The sequence below is a fragment of the Coenobita brevimanus genome, chromosome 22 (genome assembly GCF_032717465.1).
Source record: "Coenobita brevimanus isolate Jiangsu-jjx chromosome 22, ASM3271746v2, whole genome shotgun sequence".
NCBI classification, from domain to species: domain Eukaryota; kingdom Metazoa; phylum Arthropoda; class Malacostraca; order Decapoda; family Coenobitidae; genus Coenobita; species Coenobita brevimanus.
In genome coordinates, this window is record NC_136975.1 from 4288030 (window position 1) to 4305000 (window position 16971).

A 16971-nucleotide genomic window follows, 5' to 3' on the forward strand; every position below is an offset into this window, starting at 1 on the left:
CTTTCATTATGATCTCACAGGTTTTTGCAACAACATTGGTTAGTGATACTGGCCTGTAATTCAGTAGCTCTTCCTTGTTCCCTCCCTTGTATATGGGGACCACATTTGCTCATTACCAATCCCAAGGGACTTCACTTTTTGCTAATGAGCTCATAATGATGTTATGTACCCTTCCTGCTATTTCCTTTCTGCACTCTTTTATTATCCAGTTAGACACTCCATCTGGTCCAGGTGCTTTCCTAACATCTTGTTTTTCCATTGATTTCATTATTTCTTGTATCTCTACTTGTATTTCATCCAGCACTGAGTCCTTAGCTCTATCATTATTTTCACTAAACTCACTCTTTCTTATAAAAACAGTTTGAAAACATTTGTTCATCACTTCAGCCAGTGCACCTGGATCCTCGTAAACAATTCCATCTACTTTCAGTCTGTATATCCCTTCCTTGTTTTTAAATTTTCCATATACATATTTTTCGAAAAGTAGAAGAGCTTTGGTTCATCCTTGCATCTGTCTACTACACTCTTCTCGTAATTTCTTTTTTCTTCTCTTTGAGTCCTTAAACATTCATTCCTTTCCAGTTTATGTTTCTCCCATAGATTGTTTCTTCCCTTTCTTCTCCATCCTTCCAAGCCTTTTCCCTCTTCATTCTTGCTTCTTCGCATCTCTTGTTAAACCACTCTTTCTTGTTGCTTTCATTGATCTTAACCTTCGGTACATACAGTATCTATCAACTGCATCCATGTATCCATCCATCCATCCATCACCCAATCCTACATTGCCCCCTGAGGAGTGTAGGAGCCCGGGGCTAGGCAGTTGGTCCCGACATTTAAGATGAGAGTGACTAGCCTCACTCCTCCCTGAGTGGCATTACATGAGCAATCAACCCCAACCATCCCTTGGATATAAACCTTCACCGGCTCAATCCGATTGGAGCGCAATAATTACCCACTAAACTACCAGGTGCCAAAATTTGGTTATGTGGTTACCACCCAGCATAGTAAATGGTTCCTGGTGCACAGGAAACCATTTGGCTTGTCACTCAGTGCAGAGTCACCCACAGACCGAAGGAAGTGGAAAGAATGAAGGAAAGAAAGTATATCCATAAAAATTCATCCCATTTTTCATGAGTACCTCTTGCCCTGTTGAAATTTCTCCAGTCAGTTTCTGTGAAGTATTTTCTGAGCTTGTTGAAAACAGCTTTACCATAATTGTCCATTTCTGTACAATTCTGATCTTGCAATGTCTCTTTTATCTTTTACTATATACTCGATGAGAATGTGGTCACTTTTTCCTAATGGACAATTGTATATCAGCTTGTCAGTAATATCTTTTTTTTTTTGTTAGTTGTAGGTCCAGTCGAGAGGGTTCTTCGCTTCCCCAGAATCTTGTGTTCTCTCTAATCCACTGTGTTATGACATTATTCCATCCATCCATCCATCATCCAACCCTTTGTTGTTCATGAAGACTATAGAAGCCCAGGGCTAGGCAAGTTGGTACTGACGTTTAAGATGAGAATGACCAGCCTCACTCATCCCTGAGTGGCATTACATGAGTAATAAACCCCAACCATCCCTTGGATATAATCCTGCACGGGCTCAATCCAATTGCAGTGCCTTAATTACTCACTAAACCACCAGGCACCATAATTTGGTTATATAGTTACCACCTAGCATAGTAAATGGTTCATTACGATATTTAACATTTTGCCTCCCCATGACTCCTCTCTACTTACTGTGTACCAGTCTTCTCAGCAAATTTCCTTACTGTTAAAATCTCCCATCACCATCATGTCACTACTTCCACTTACGGTATGTATCTTTCCAAGCATTCATTGGTGTCACTAGGCATTAATTCATATTCTCCCTTAGTCCATGCTTTGGTCTTGGGTGGAACATAGGCCACTGCAGGGTCCTTTTTTTCCACCATTACTTTTCTTGATCACAATTTTCAGCATCTCTACCATACCCTCACCCTTTTCAACCTTGTCCACAACCATGTCTTTCCTCATCAGTATTGTTACTCCACCTCCCCTCTTTCCAAGTCAGTTTCTGTTCCATACATTTTAGTGTCCTTCACCAATTCCTTTGGTATCATTTGTGTCACTCAGTTTAGTCTCCTCCAATCCAGTAATGTCTGGCTTATTTACACTCAGGTTGTCTTTAATCTCTTCAAGTGAAGATGTCAACCCATTAACATTTGTGTGAAACTGTCCACCCTTTACTTACTTATTTTAAGTTGATTCATTCTCCTGTGCTGCATTCCTCTACCATTTCCTCAGCTTTAAATCCAAAACTCTCTAGTAGAATTTCTTCCTCTCGTACTCTGTTCTCATTGCATTTTTTTTTTCCCCTGGCTTCATTTTTAATTCACTTGTTTTAGCTCTTTTTTACTCATTCATATATTTTCTGATCCAAATTTTCTTAAACTCCCCTTTCTTAGGCAGTTTCCATGACCTTGCAGTAACTTCTTCGGCAGCAATCTGCAACTTGACTTTGATTTTCATGGGTCTCTCACCTCCTTCTTCATACTTTCCTAACCTGTGATCCCCTATAATTTCTTCATTTAGTGCTGCATCTGTCTCTTGAACTTCCTTTATTATCTTTTTGGCCACCATTTTTTCCTGTTTCTCTCAGATGTGACAGACTGGCATTAAAAATTCTCAGACTCCCAAAACAACTACTGTACACATTTTTTTCATTTCAGCTGTTTCCCTTACCAGATTTCCCTTTTTTTTCCCCTTCAGTTGGTTTTCCATTATGTCCCTGAAGTTCACTTTCACCTCCTCCTTTTCTTTCTTCCATTCTTTAAGCAATCCTTTGACATCTTCAACAATTTCCTTGATATCATCACTGTCTTCTATCTTCTCACTCAGAGTTTGACATTTTTCTGTCAAATTAGGCTTTCTCTCTTGAGATCAGAAATAATCCCATTAATTTCCTTCTCACTTGATTCCAACTTTTCCTGTAATTTAATATTTTCAGCTGTTAGGTCACTTGCCACATTACCACTTTTTCCAATCTCTCCAGCAGCCCCTCCATGATGCTTGCAGAATTCTCCTTCATCCTAATTTATCAGTAAATTCTCTTCCTTCTGTATTTAACCCAGTAAATTCGTGTTTTTTTGTTAGAGAGAGGAGTTTGACTGTCTCTGCTCACCATGTTCAGTGTGTGTGTGTGTGTGTGTGTGTGTGTGTGTGTGTGTGTGTGTGTGTGCGTGTGTTTTTAACTATTAACAAAAATGTGTTTTCTTGGTCTCTAACACATGCCGGTATTTTTCAAGGGAGTCCCAGTAATTATGTTTTCATTTATTTTAGCACCACTGTCGTGCCTGTGGGCAGGTGTTCTGTGGAGATTGTTCCAGCAAATATTCAACTATCCCAAAGTTTGGAATTGAGCGGGAGGTACGGGTGTGCGAATCTTGCTATGATGATATTAACAAGTAAGTTTTCTCACTCTTGGTATGATAGGAGCAAGATTGTCTGCTTCTTTACACCTTATCTATAAGTTATCATAAATAACTTATTTATAAGATTTTGTGGCATACAACTTTTATCACTTCATTGTTGCATTTTATTTAAAATACAAACTCAAATTCAGAATGCTTAGGTCCAAAGGCTTTACGGAAGATGAAAAGTTTTGGATTGAAGAATCATGATGACGGTGAACGACAAATTCACTTAATGAATAGCCTACAGTTTCATTAGCATTAGATACAATTAGTCCTGTAAATCGGCAAGCAAAAGCTGATTAATATCGGTATCGGTATCGTAAGGGTAAAAGTATCCGATAATTGGAATCGTATCGGAATCGGCTGAGTTATGATAATAAAAAATAAACAAATATTTGTTTTACCCAATGACCGTAGACTCTAGCATTGCTTTCTCCATCATTTTAAGTTTGAACTAATGCTGTAATGATGATTATTCTTCGAGATACAGTCTTATCCCACATTGTACTGATTGTCTTAAATGGTATAATGCTTCAGCTAAAACATACTGAAAATTTATAATGAAGCTCAACACAAAATATCTAGACAGCAGTCTTCTGCCAAGTAGCGGATGAGGTCTTGGCTGGTGGAGGAAGTAGTACCAAAAAGGAGTTTGAAGATAAAGTTATTGGCCCGATCTTTCAGGCAATTAGAGACGTTTCAAATAGACTGGAGGCATTAGAGACCAAGGTCTCATCATCCATGGCAGTCACGCAAGTTCAGGCCAAGTCATTTGCGGATACTGTTCGCGGGTCTCTTGTGGGGGAAGGGGAGGATCTGCCTGGGGGCATGATTGAGATCAGTGCTCATGGCCAGAAAAAAGCCATTCATAGTCAGCATGTACTGATTGTGAAACCAAAGAGTGGTGCTGATGCCCTGATAAATCAGATGGGACCAGAAGACATCAGAGGTGTACTTAACTCTGTACTTGTTGATAGCTGCCGTAAGACCAAGGCTGGTGGGCTGGTAATGAAGTTTCTGTCAGCTGAGGCCAAAGGTGAAGCAACTGGGGTGCTTACGGATCATTTTGGTTTTGAGGGCACTTTTTGCATATCAGAGCCAAAGAAAATGTTGCCTAAAATGACTGTGACAGGCCTTTCCTCTTCCTTGGGTGACTCTGGCATCATCCCAAACATTCTGAGAAAAAACTATAAAATTAAGATGCTCATTGATCGAGGTTGTATCCTCAACCTTCTCTTCACAAGAACAAGGAATGATACCAAAACTGCTGTCTTGAAGATGTCGCCAGAGGTGAGATCCTCCATTGTAGAACAGGGCAATTACATCTATGTGGATCTTACAAGATGCCGTGCTTTTGATAGATTCTGGGTTACACAGTGTCATCACTGTCAAGGCTTTGGTCATACATTTGAGAGATGTTTTAGGAAAAATGATGAACCTAAATGCATCTTTTGTGCTAGAGCCCATAAAGCTAAGGATTGTAGTAACAGAAATTCTCCCAAATGCATGAACTGCTCTTCTTTAAGACATCAAGATGCTAATTCAAATTCACAGTCAGTTGCCCATTTTGCATCAAGTAGAGTCTGTCCAATTATGATTTCTCATAGGAATAGATTGATTGAAAACACCAATTTTGACCATTCAAAAAACTGACCACGTCCCTCTTGAACCAGTTACGGATGGATCTTTTAAATATTCATTCTGTCTGTAATAAGATAGACTATATTAATGAAACTCAAAATCAACACAAGCTTGACATTTTGTGCTTGACTGAAACCTGGTTGTATGAGTCTGATATTGATATTATTCGTAATGCTTTGCCTAAGACATATTCTGTTATTAATATTCCCATGCCTGCTGCTGACTGTCCGGAAGGAGGCGTAGCACTCATCTACTCGGCAGCACTTGCAAACGTTTCTCTAATTGACTCAGACCTGACCCCATCTTCATTTGAATTTATGGAAGCATTAATAAATTTCCATCAGAATACCATTGGAATTGCAATTGTCTATCAACCAGGTCATCCGGGCACAGATCGAGGTTTTATGTAGGAGTTTGGGCAGTTTCTTGAAAGGTTTTCTCTTAAACCTGGAAGACTTCTTGTTTGTGGTGATTTCAGTTACTGTATTGGGTTGACAGTCCTGAGTCAAAACCGTTTTCTTCAGAATTCCTTGCGTTGATCACCCAGAACAATTTTTTCAATCATGTGAGTAATCCAACTCATGTCTCAGGACATGTCCTTGACTTGATCTTGTCCCCTGTTGGTTGCAGGCTCGTATCAGATGTGGAGGTTGACTCATTTGACCCTCTTATCTCTGATCATCCTCTGATCACTCTTAGTTTTGATGTCCCGAAATCCCCTTCATATAAAAGGGTCATCAGGTTCAGAAATTACAGGACTGTTGACCACCAGTTGATGTGTCTTGAAACTGATCAGTGTTTAAACTACATTGATTCATCAAATCTTTATTCTGATGAATTGTTTGATACTTACAACAGCGAGCTTAGGTCAGTTTTTGACCACTGTTGTCCTGAGGTAGTAAAAACAAGCACTGTACGTGATAATTCTCCGTGGTATGGTCCATCCATTAATTCTTTGCGTAGACAATGTAGAAGAGCAGAACGTGAGTGGCGCTCGCAGCGGACCGAAGTAACTTGTTTGTGTTATGTTTTTGCAAGAAGAGCAGTCGTTTACACTGTAAAAGCCCAAAGGCTAGGTATTATCAAAATAAAGTTGATTCATGTGATGGTGATAAAAAAAAAAAACTGCAGTCATGAACAATTTGGTTGGTCGGAGGAATGTAATTGTTAAACCAACTTCTGTATCTGATGCCCAATTGGCTTCTGATTTTGCTTCATTTTTTACAAATAAGATATCTCGCATAAGAAGTAATTTAGAGAGCAGTTCTCCTAGTGAAGCGTACTCAGTTGACTTCCAGCCACAGTGCACCAGGGATCATTTGCTTTCAACATTTCATCCGCTGGATATAAACAAAGTCAAATGTTTCATCAGAGAACATAATAAAACATTTTGCTCACTCGATCCGTGTAACATGTCACAATTGCCTGATGTGTATGAGCACGCTGCAGAATTTATCTGCAACATAATAAATAGATGCTTCTTGGAAAGTAATTTTGTGCAGTCTGAGAAACGTGCTTTGCTTAGGCCCCTAATTAAGAAACCTGGCCTTGATGTCGAGAGTATGACAAATTATCGTCCCGTCTCTAACCTGTCTTTTTTATCCAAGATTATTGAGCGGGCCATACTCTATCAACTTTTACCACTACTGGAACACAACAGAGTTGTTGCTGTTGTTCAATCAGCATACAGAAAATACCATTCAACTGAAACTGCACTAACAAGGATTCTGAGTGACTTGGTGGCAAACACTTGTAGTGGGATGTCCTCTCTCCTAGTTCTGTTGGATCTGTCTGCAGCTTTTTTTTTTTTGATGATCTGTATTTTTATGGCATTCGTGATACTGCCCTTTTGCTCCTTAAGTCATATCTGTCGGACTGATCTCAGAGAGTGGTTGTTGATTACACTAGCTCTGATTCTGCACCCCTTCATTTTGGAGTCCCTCAAGGATCAGTTTTGGGTCCAATTCTATTTATTATCTACACAAGTAGTTTATCATCTCTACTTGATGCTCATGTTGTGTCCTATCATTTTTATGCTGATGATACCCAGCTCTATGTTAAGATGTCAGATATCAACAATACTAAGGCAAAGTTTGAATCTCTAATGTCTGATATTAAGATTTGGATGGCCAAGAGGAAACTTAAGCTGAATGATGGTAAAACTGAGATTATCATCATCAGAGGAAACAGAAGGGGTGATGACACCAACAATGCCCTGGCTTTGAATATTTGTGTGTCACAGTTTCATCCAGTCAGTTCTGTTCGAAATCTGGGTGTCTGTTTTAATACTAAGTTAAATTACAAAGAACATATTAATCAGGTTGTAAGAGGGTGTAACTTGCATATCAGAAATCTTTACTCTATGAGAAAATTCCTGGATAGATGATGCCTCTTAACATTGGTCCATGCTGTGGTCTTATTTCGTGTTGATTATTGTAATTCATTGTGGGTTGGTCTTCCAAGTAATATACTAACAAGAGTTCAGTCTGTGTTGAACAGGGCAGCACGGCTTATCTTTGGTCTCCCCTTGAGAACCTCAACTATCCCGTTTCTGATTGAGTTGCATTGGTTACCAGTAAAGGCTAGAATTGAATTTAAACTGTGTCTTATTATATTCAAGGTTCTTATTTTTGGTGAACCGAAGTATCTTGCTGAATTGTTAAAACTCCCATCGGCATGCCCGGGTGTGATGTTACGCAGTCAAGATGATTCCTTGTGTCTTGACGAGCCAGGAGCCATTCACCAGTCATCTTTTTCTGATCGTTCTTTTGCGTATAGAGCCCCTAGATTTTATAACAGATTGCCATTGTCTATAAGACAGCTCTCTACTGTTGAATCCTTCAAGAGACAGCTGAAAACGTTTCTTTTTTCAAAATGCTGTGACCTGGAGAGAGGTACTATGACAGATGATTATAGGGTTTAATTATTGCCACTTTCATGTATATATGATGTAGCTTGTATTATACACAAGAAATATCACAATTCTTGTAGGCTAATTGTAAAAATAATGTATGTATGTCGAGCGCTAGTGAATTCCCAGAGGAAGAACTGGCGTTTTTTGAGAAAGAAAACACCAGATTATTATTATTATTATTATGTAAAATTCTTTCTTTCCTTCATTCTTTCCTCTTCCTCCTGCCTGCGGGTGACTTTACACTCCCTCATCTGCCTGTCTTTCCTTCATTCTTTCCTTTTCCTTCTGCCTATGGGTGACTCTACACTGAGTAACAAGCCAAATTGTTTCCTGTACACCAGGAAACCATTTACTATGCTGGGTGATAAACATATAACCAAATTATGGCACCTGGTGGTTTAGTGGCTAATTAAGGTGCTCCAGTTGGATTGAGCCATTGCAGATTTATGTCCAAGGGGTGGTTGGGGTTTATTGCTCATGTAATGCCACTCAGGGACGAGTGAGGCTGGTCACTCTCATCTTAAATGTCAGGACCAACTTGCCTAGCCCTGGGTTCCAATGCTCCTCATGGGGCGACATAGGATTGGATGATGGATTGATGGATGGATGTAAAATTCATATACTGTAATAATAAAAATCAACTCCCAGTATATCCTCATACTAATCAGTTATTTTTGTGTTTCTTGACCATTTTGCTTCTCAGTGGCCGTCTGGAAAGTGTGGCCACAGTCAGTCGCAGCAGCAGCAGTGAATCTCTTGAAATAAAGAACGTGAAAACTGTATGCATATATTATACTTTTAAGATGTGCAGTAGCCAAAGTGTGTAATGCTTGCTGTTGGCTTATTGTAGTGGAAGATGCTTTCATGCAGTTTCACAGATATAACTGAGCAGTGCAAGCATTTCTTGGCTCTCTCTTCCCCCAAAAGGAGGAGGAAGGGCTGAAGGAGAAAGGCAGCTTCCACCTGCAGTCCACCAGGTTAATGCTCAGATAGGTCTGAGGGCACAGCAGCGGCTTAGTAACTAGGAAGAGGTCACTCTTTGCTTTTTGTATACAGTGCAGTTCCCAAAATCTGAGTTTCCTTTGTCCAAAAATACAGTAAACTCTCAGTTATCTCTTGCAATTCAGCCAAGCCCTATGCCGAATAACGTGAAATGCCGGCTGTTGCATAGCACCCTCCCATCGGCTCAACATTAAGCATTGAACCAAATATTGTGTCACTATCTGTCGTGGCCCTCTATCCTAAAAACTTTCCCATGAGTGAAAGATGAAAGCTAGGCATAAAATACAATAAAATAATGATACAGTACAGTAATACAACGGCAGTTGGCTACCAATTACAAGCCGGTTGATACGACTCGACGCTGGATGTTGCATAGAATTGCCAGTTACGTCCCGTTTCAGTACCAGATATTGCCTTAACCCCTGAAACGCGGCCATGGACAGCCGACCCCCCCCCCCCCCCGGGTGGCGGGGTAGGATCGCGGTCTGAGTACCCGTAGGAAAATATTAGCCAAAAATCAGAGATTAACCCTAGAACATTATACCTGGTATGGCAGATAGTACTTACATTCAGCTTTCTCCAGAGACAGGTGTTGAGCCTTTGTGGACTACCCAAGGACTTGTGGAGACTTGCAAAGTTGGGTAACAAAATCTTCATTTTTCACACCTCCAGCAACCCGGTTTCCCTCTACCACAGCCTCATTCTGTCACAGTAAACTTTATACTACAACGTACAGGTAGTTTGGAATCCGTATTTGTACAATAAGCACTGAAAATAAGGCTAAAATCAACGAAGCGTACAACCGACATGCAGCGCGGTGGCGGTCTTCCCGTCACTCAACAAACATTTCCATTTTCACAGCTAAAAACACATATACTACATTATTTTCAATCATATTACTTCCCAAAAGATCACCGCAGCGCGCTTTTATTCTGCCTAATGCCCGTCACTTTATTCTCGTTCCCATCGGCCGCTCACACTGACTCGGAAGAGCTAGAACTTGCCATAATGTCACTGTGAAAGCCTGTGGTAAACTGACGCTAAACAGTTGCAAACCGCGCGAAATAAAGCTAGTGTGACAACTAGGGAAACAAGCATTTCCTATTAGCATAAACTGCTTGTGAGAGGAGAGCGCAGATTTACAGTTCTGAGCAGTCAGAGCGCTGCCATATATCACAGCCAGGCTGGCCAGGCCGTGGTGGGGGGGGAGGGGGGAAAATGCAATACTTGGCAACAACGGAGGTCAGTAGTACAAAGGTCAAGTATGCTAATTGTAGCTAAAGGGTGGTGGTACTGATAGACAATACCAGCTGGAACATCCTTGCCCGTGTTTATTCAAAATTAACTCGAATCGCAAACGCGACGATCCCCCGTTATGTCCTTTTTGGCGATCGTCGCAAACGCGACGCTCTGCATTTAAAGGGTTAATGGAGCCAAGCTAGCAGCACCAGATATTGCATTGGACCAGATATTGCAACAACAGATAATTGAGAGTTTACTGTATCCATTTGTCCAGAAGAGTTTTGAAGGAGTTAATATGCTGACAAAAAATAGTGAAGGAATATATGAAAAAAGAAGAAGAAAAATATATCCAATCTATCTATCTATCTATCTGTGTATCTATCTATCTATATATATACATAATGGATACAGGGATTTCTGAAGGGAATGTCAAGTAGATAGATGTCTATACTTATAACTGATGGTGATAAAGAGTGTTGTACCAGTTTTCAAAAAATTATAAATTCCAAAGTCACCTGATCCTGACCATTCTGGATCTGAGGACTTGCACTGTAATATCGTCAAAATGTATACCCTCGTGTTGTAAACTAGCAGAGCAGTTCATGGGTACTATTTTTTTATGTACCGGTATTTATTTATTTTTTTTACATTAACTTGGCTCAGATTTTCATCCTTTTTTAGGCTTATTTTACACAGGCCGGTAGCATGGAGGTGTTTTGTCTGCGGCCACCCTTTGCGGGATTAGGGCGTCGGGCTATAGATAGATAAATAGATCCCTCTGATGTAAACCCTTATGAGTCCCACCTAGCTGAAGTGCATTTACCCACTGGATCTACGGATGTTATTTAGATGTATGATTACCGCCCATTGTAGTTTATAGTTCCTTGGGTTACAGGAGCCACTTGGCTTGTGACTCGGAATATTCACCTGAAATCAGCAATACTTTGAGTGAGTGGATGATGAATAATTTGTATCATATTGATTATAAAGGCTCCAATGTGTGTGCATGTGTCAGCCTTATGCAGGCACGTTGAAGCTGCACTTCAGATTACTGCGGTTATTTCACTGTGTTTATTTTTTATCCCCTCATCTCTTCCATTGACAAATGGTATAGTGCATAGAGATAAAGAAAATAAAGAACACTAGGTAAACATTGCTCTGCTCACAGACACTCTATTTAGATGATGATTTGGGGGAGGGTGTTTTATCACTTCCATGAGAGGTATTTGCTATCAACATGACAGAAATTGGACTTATGAGGAAAATAGACTTCCCAATATCTCGAATCCATTTAAATTCATAAGTTAAAGACCACCTGTCTAGTACTGTATACAGTAGGTGCTAAGCATCCCTATTGGGCCACTCAGTACTTGCTCAAATGAGAGCCGTTTCTGGGCCACGTTTCACTTTGCTTGAAACCAACAATTTATGAATTGGCGCAGGAGCAAGTGCTTGACAGCCATGTTAGACCATCCAGCCGTAAAACCACTGGGAACAGTCAGGGGTCAAAACATCACTCAGAAAATTTCAGTTGACATGAAATTTAACATGAAAAGTAAAAGGGCCCATCTGTGTCCCAGTTGAAACCATGCTGCCAAGTTTCATCAAAATCCCTTTTCCAGTTTCATCTGCACACACACACACACACACACACACACACACACACACACACACACACACACACACACACACACACACACACACACACACACACACACACACACACACACACACACACACACACACACACACACACACACACACACACAGGGAGGGAGGGAAGGCTTGGTGCTAGCACGTGTAATGTTCCAAGGTAAACGATGTGGGGGATGGAATGAAAGATCATGCAAGCCTGTTCACAGATGATGCAAAGATCATGAAGAGAGTTGAAGGTGAGGAGGATTGGAAAATGCTGCAGAAAGATCCGGACAGGATTTGCAGTTGGAGCCGGGTATGGAAAATTAAATTCAATCCTGAATAGTGCAAAATACTGGAAATGGGTAAAGGTACTAAGAGGCGATCACTGAATTACTCAATGGGAAAGGAACCAATCACAAGAATGAGAGAAGACAAGGACCTGGGAGTGTTGGTCCAGGATAATTTGCTATTCAAAAAACACATTAACAAGATTGTCAGAGAGACATATAAACTTTTGGCAAACATCAAAGTAGCATTTCAATACATGAATGAGGATATGATGAAAAAACTGATAGTGGCTATGATACACCCCAGGTTAGAATATGTGGCAGTGGTGAGATCTCCACATAAAAAGAAAGATATAAACAAGATCAAGAGAATACAAAGAACAACAGCCAAGATGGTCTCTTGCCTGACATCTATCGTACAAGGAAAGATTAGAAAAGCTCGGTCTGCCTTCCTTAGAGGAATGAAGAGAGAGAGACGACCTGATTGCAGTGTTCAGGGCAGTGATGGGAGTAGATAAAATTGACAGAAAAGACGTGTGTATGGGATGGGGGAGCAAAAAGAGGACATGGAAAGAAATTGCAAAAGGCAAGTTGCTTGAAAGATATCAAGAAAAACAGTTTTCCACATTGGTGCATTGGCCTGTGGAATAGCCTGGACAAAGAGATTGTCCAGTCTAAAAACTTAAATGAGTTTAAAGCAAATTTTGACCTACTGAGACATGGAGACGGGACCCCGCGAGTGTAGCTCATTTCCTGTTTATCACAACTAGGTAAATACACACACACACACACACACACACACACACACACACACACACACACACACACATACATGCAGGATTATAGTATACTGTATATGATACAATAGCCTACTGTATTATCTACCTAAGGGCCTCTTTTGCAGGATGCATTGTAATCTAACGTGACTGTATTATGAAATTATTATGAATAGCTTGAAATAAGCTTATTTGATTGAACTGTACATTGCTCATAGTAACTTGTAGTTAGCTTGGTGTAATTGCTTGTTGGCCATACTTTGCCATTTGTTGCTTTTCTCCCCAGTACCCTGCAGCGCCCAGCCCCGGCTAGTACTAAAGTTGAGCCAGAGGAACCGAGCAGTAGCCCAAAGTCTACAAAGGTATGTAATTTGATTTAAGTTTAGTAGTAGGAATAGTGATTAAAGGATGATACCTGTTTGAAATTGTGCTTTTTTTGTGAATGAAAAATGCAACTTCTTGAAATTTGCATGGATAAAAAGGTACTGCAGGGACTTATTAAGTCCTATGAAAATACCACTTGATGTATCTATTTTATTTATTTATTTATTTTTATTTTTATTTTTATTTTTTTTTAGACTCCTGGCAAAAAAAGTGAAGAAGAATTACAAGAGGAAGAGGAGCTCCAGTTGGCTCTTGCTTTGTCACGCTCTGAGGCTGAGAATAAGGAGAAAGAGGTAAGCTTTCCTTCTTCCCCTCCCCCTACACACTGTGTCTTCATTTTTCAATAAGGGCTAAGGCGTTACCCCTGAGTAGAGGACGTTGGTTTTGGAGCGTCTAACACTTTATGACTGGATCCCCCTCCTGATGTCTACCAATGACCCTTGGGTGGACTTGAACCTCCAACCTTTCAGTCAGTTCGCTCTAAGCCACCGAGCCACGGCTGCTGCTAAAGAAGCCACTTGCTTAGTGTGCATCGAAACCTGGTTCTCAGTCAAAGACCTGGCATCTTTCCTTGTCAGTTGTGAGGGTTTACTGTATTAGTATCTTAATTGGTAAACCATTCTCTGTTGAATTGTTTTCTACTTGACAAACTGTAGAATTTATTGGGGTGACAACAGAAATACTACTGGTACTTGTGTGTGTGTGTGTGTGTGTGTGTGTGTGTGTGTGTGTGTGTGTGTGTGTGTGTGTGTGTGTGTGTGTGTGTGTGTGTGTGTGTGTGTGTGTGCATGTAAGTGTGTTAGGTACTGCACAGAGTTACAGCATTACTGTTACTGAGATGCTTAATATGGTTTTAGCAGAGAAATAAGAGTCAAAGAGGGACTTTGAACATAACCATAATTGATGTGTATTGACCTGAATTGATCTGCTGGATAAATGACTGGAAAGAATGTGAAAGACCTGAACTGACATATTACAGTTACTGTACTGCATCGATAGGGACTTATTGCACTTTAAGCCAAGGGGAGTCTTCTTCAATTTAGTCTTTGCCATTTCCTGGTGATATTATTCAGATTAGAATAAACACTTCGAACTGGAAGTGTTAGAGAAGCCTTAATGAGCAACTTCAGCACGAGAGGTCTGTTCCATGCCATGTTGTTGTTGCTCAACCCCTGTCTGTCTGATCAATCTGATTGATCAGCTGCAGGTAACCAACTGCCCATGTGGGGTTTTTCCATAGGTTCCTTAGAGTGTGATGATGTGTCTGCATCTAGTGTGGCATATGTACTGCTGTGTTGCATTATGTGTGTTATGTTGCATGGGCTTTTGTTACAAATTGGGCATGTGTCATCTGCAATTCCACTCAACCCACATGTATGCTGGTAGCTTAGGAGGGCCATGTACGGTAGTTAATAATCACAAGAATATAGTGGAAATGATATCACCCTGACTCAAAGGGTAATGGTACAGGACTTTTTAGATGAGGTATTTGTGAGGCTGAAGGTAATGAAGGACAGGGTCATTGTTTCAGAGGTAGCCTTCTGGAATAAATACCTCCACTTCTTTTCCTTTGCATTCTTTATTCACACCTCTAACTTTCCACACATCCAATTGAGGCCTCAACTTTGTGGGCTCTGGGAAAATGTTGGACCCAGACACAAGGTTTCTGTAATCCTTTATAGGTTTGTGATAAGAGGACAGTGGGATGCCCAGTTGACACCACCCCTCCCATTGTAAACATTTTCATGACTACTGGGAATTGTTGGCATTGTTAGTTTTGTATCATCCTCAACCTTGAGGATACTTCTTATGCAGAATTACTGTAATGCAATGTGGCCTTGGTATAACTGCTTATTGTAGAGTTCTCCATTTGGTAATGAACAGCAGTTTGGCTAGTTACCTAACATGCAGCCACACTTCACTCTCTAGTACTGTACTTCCTCGGTACACTATTGACCGAAAGTAGTGTTCCTATGACAGGCAAACAAATAGAATATTTATTTGACACCAAAAGAAACTCAAATTTATGTGCAGTATAAACTATAAGTGCATGGGGACATGTTTTGTGTGCACATTTTTGGCCTGCAAGTTTTGTTGTGCAAAGTCCATGTTCTTAATTTTTTTTTTTTTTTCCAAGAAAGTTTTGTTTTTTAAACTTTCAGGACTGTAGGAAGGTTCCAGTGCAGTATAGTTCTGCAATAATGATATGAAAGAATACCATACAGGAAATTTAACTTTTACTTTTGAGACATCAGGTGATATATATAGATAGATAGATAGATAGATAGATTTAATATATTCACTCTCATCTTAAATGTCAGGACCAAATTGCCTAGCCTCGGGCTTCTGTGCTTCTCATGGGGCAACATAAAATTGGATGATGGATGGATATATATATATATATATATATACTGTATATATGTCATCATCATCAGGACCTCCCTTCCCGCCCTGGGCAGGGTGAGGAGTAGCAATGTCCAGACAGCCAAAGTTTGCCCAATCCAGTGGGCCATGCCTCCATTCACTCATCATTCAAGCCCCTGGAATCTTGATTCTATCTCATACACCAATAACATTCACCACATTTTGTAGCTACACACAAATGTATCCGGGAGTCAATCTAGATGCTGTCATGTTAAAAAAGAGGTGCCAGATCCCTTATCATGCGCTTCTCACAACATCCAGCCAACCAGTTCGATCTCTTGTCAGTCCCCTAGCCTCACTGACTTCCATACCCCTCTTCCTCATACACTAATCCATGATAAACTTCCACCTTTTACTTGGCTTACCTTACTACCTTCCTCTTTCAAATTTGCTCAGATATACCTTTATCACCACTCTTGTTATCCATTCTCTCCACAGGACCATACCATCTCAGTACACACTCTTCGATTTTGGTGTCCACAGACTTCCACACGCCACATCTTTCACCAGTCACATTATTTTGTATCCTAACCTCTCTTAGTACTCCACATACATTCCTCAGCAGTCCCATCTCCATTGCTCTTACTGTTGACTTTTCATTGTCATGCCACACCATAGTCTCATATCCATATGTTAAAGTTGGCACTAACACTCCTTCATGTAAGCCTCGTGCAGCAGCAACACTCAGGCCTCTGTTTCTTATCACGACCTTTATAGTACTAGCTACTTTCCTTCCTTGTGTCACTCCACTTTCCACTTCTTTTGCACATTTTCCTCTCGTTTCTATCACTGTACCCAGGTTTTTGAACTCTCTCACCAATTCCAATCTCTCTGTTCACTGTAACATCACACTGGGATTCATCTTCTCTCTCTCAGTGACCATCACTTTACTCTTTTCTACATTTACTTTTAAGACACAATGCTCACAGACATTAGCAAAATTGTGCACTAATCTACCGAGTTCTTGTCTGATATATGCAAGTAGTACTGTATCATCAGCATACAACAAATTTGAGATATTCCATCTATCACCATTCATTACCAATGCCATCCCTCTTTCCGTCACTCGTGTTTTTACTTCACTTATCGTCCCATTCATATACAGTATACAGTAAAAACTCAATATAACAGACATCAATAGACCGGAATTCGCTTTTATCAGACTCGAGGAGCTACCGGACTAAATTCCTATATATCGGAAAAAGTCCGATA

At 40.3% G+C, this 16971-nt stretch overlaps 1 protein-coding gene across 1 annotated transcript in view; it reads left to right on the plus strand.

The window, feature by feature from the left end:
* Hrs (Hepatocyte growth factor regulated tyrosine kinase substrate) overlaps positions 1 to 16971 on the plus strand; it is a 91473-nt gene that overhangs the window by 12387 nt on the left and 62115 nt on the right. Inside the window, exons 5-7 of the mRNA XM_080266760.1 lie at positions 3318 to 3442; positions 13238 to 13313; positions 13530 to 13628. Coding sequence (XP_080122886.1) covers positions 3318 to 3442; positions 13238 to 13313; positions 13530 to 13628 — 300 coding nt within the window. The remainder of the gene's footprint in view (positions 1 to 3317; positions 3443 to 13237; positions 13314 to 13529; positions 13629 to 16971) is intronic.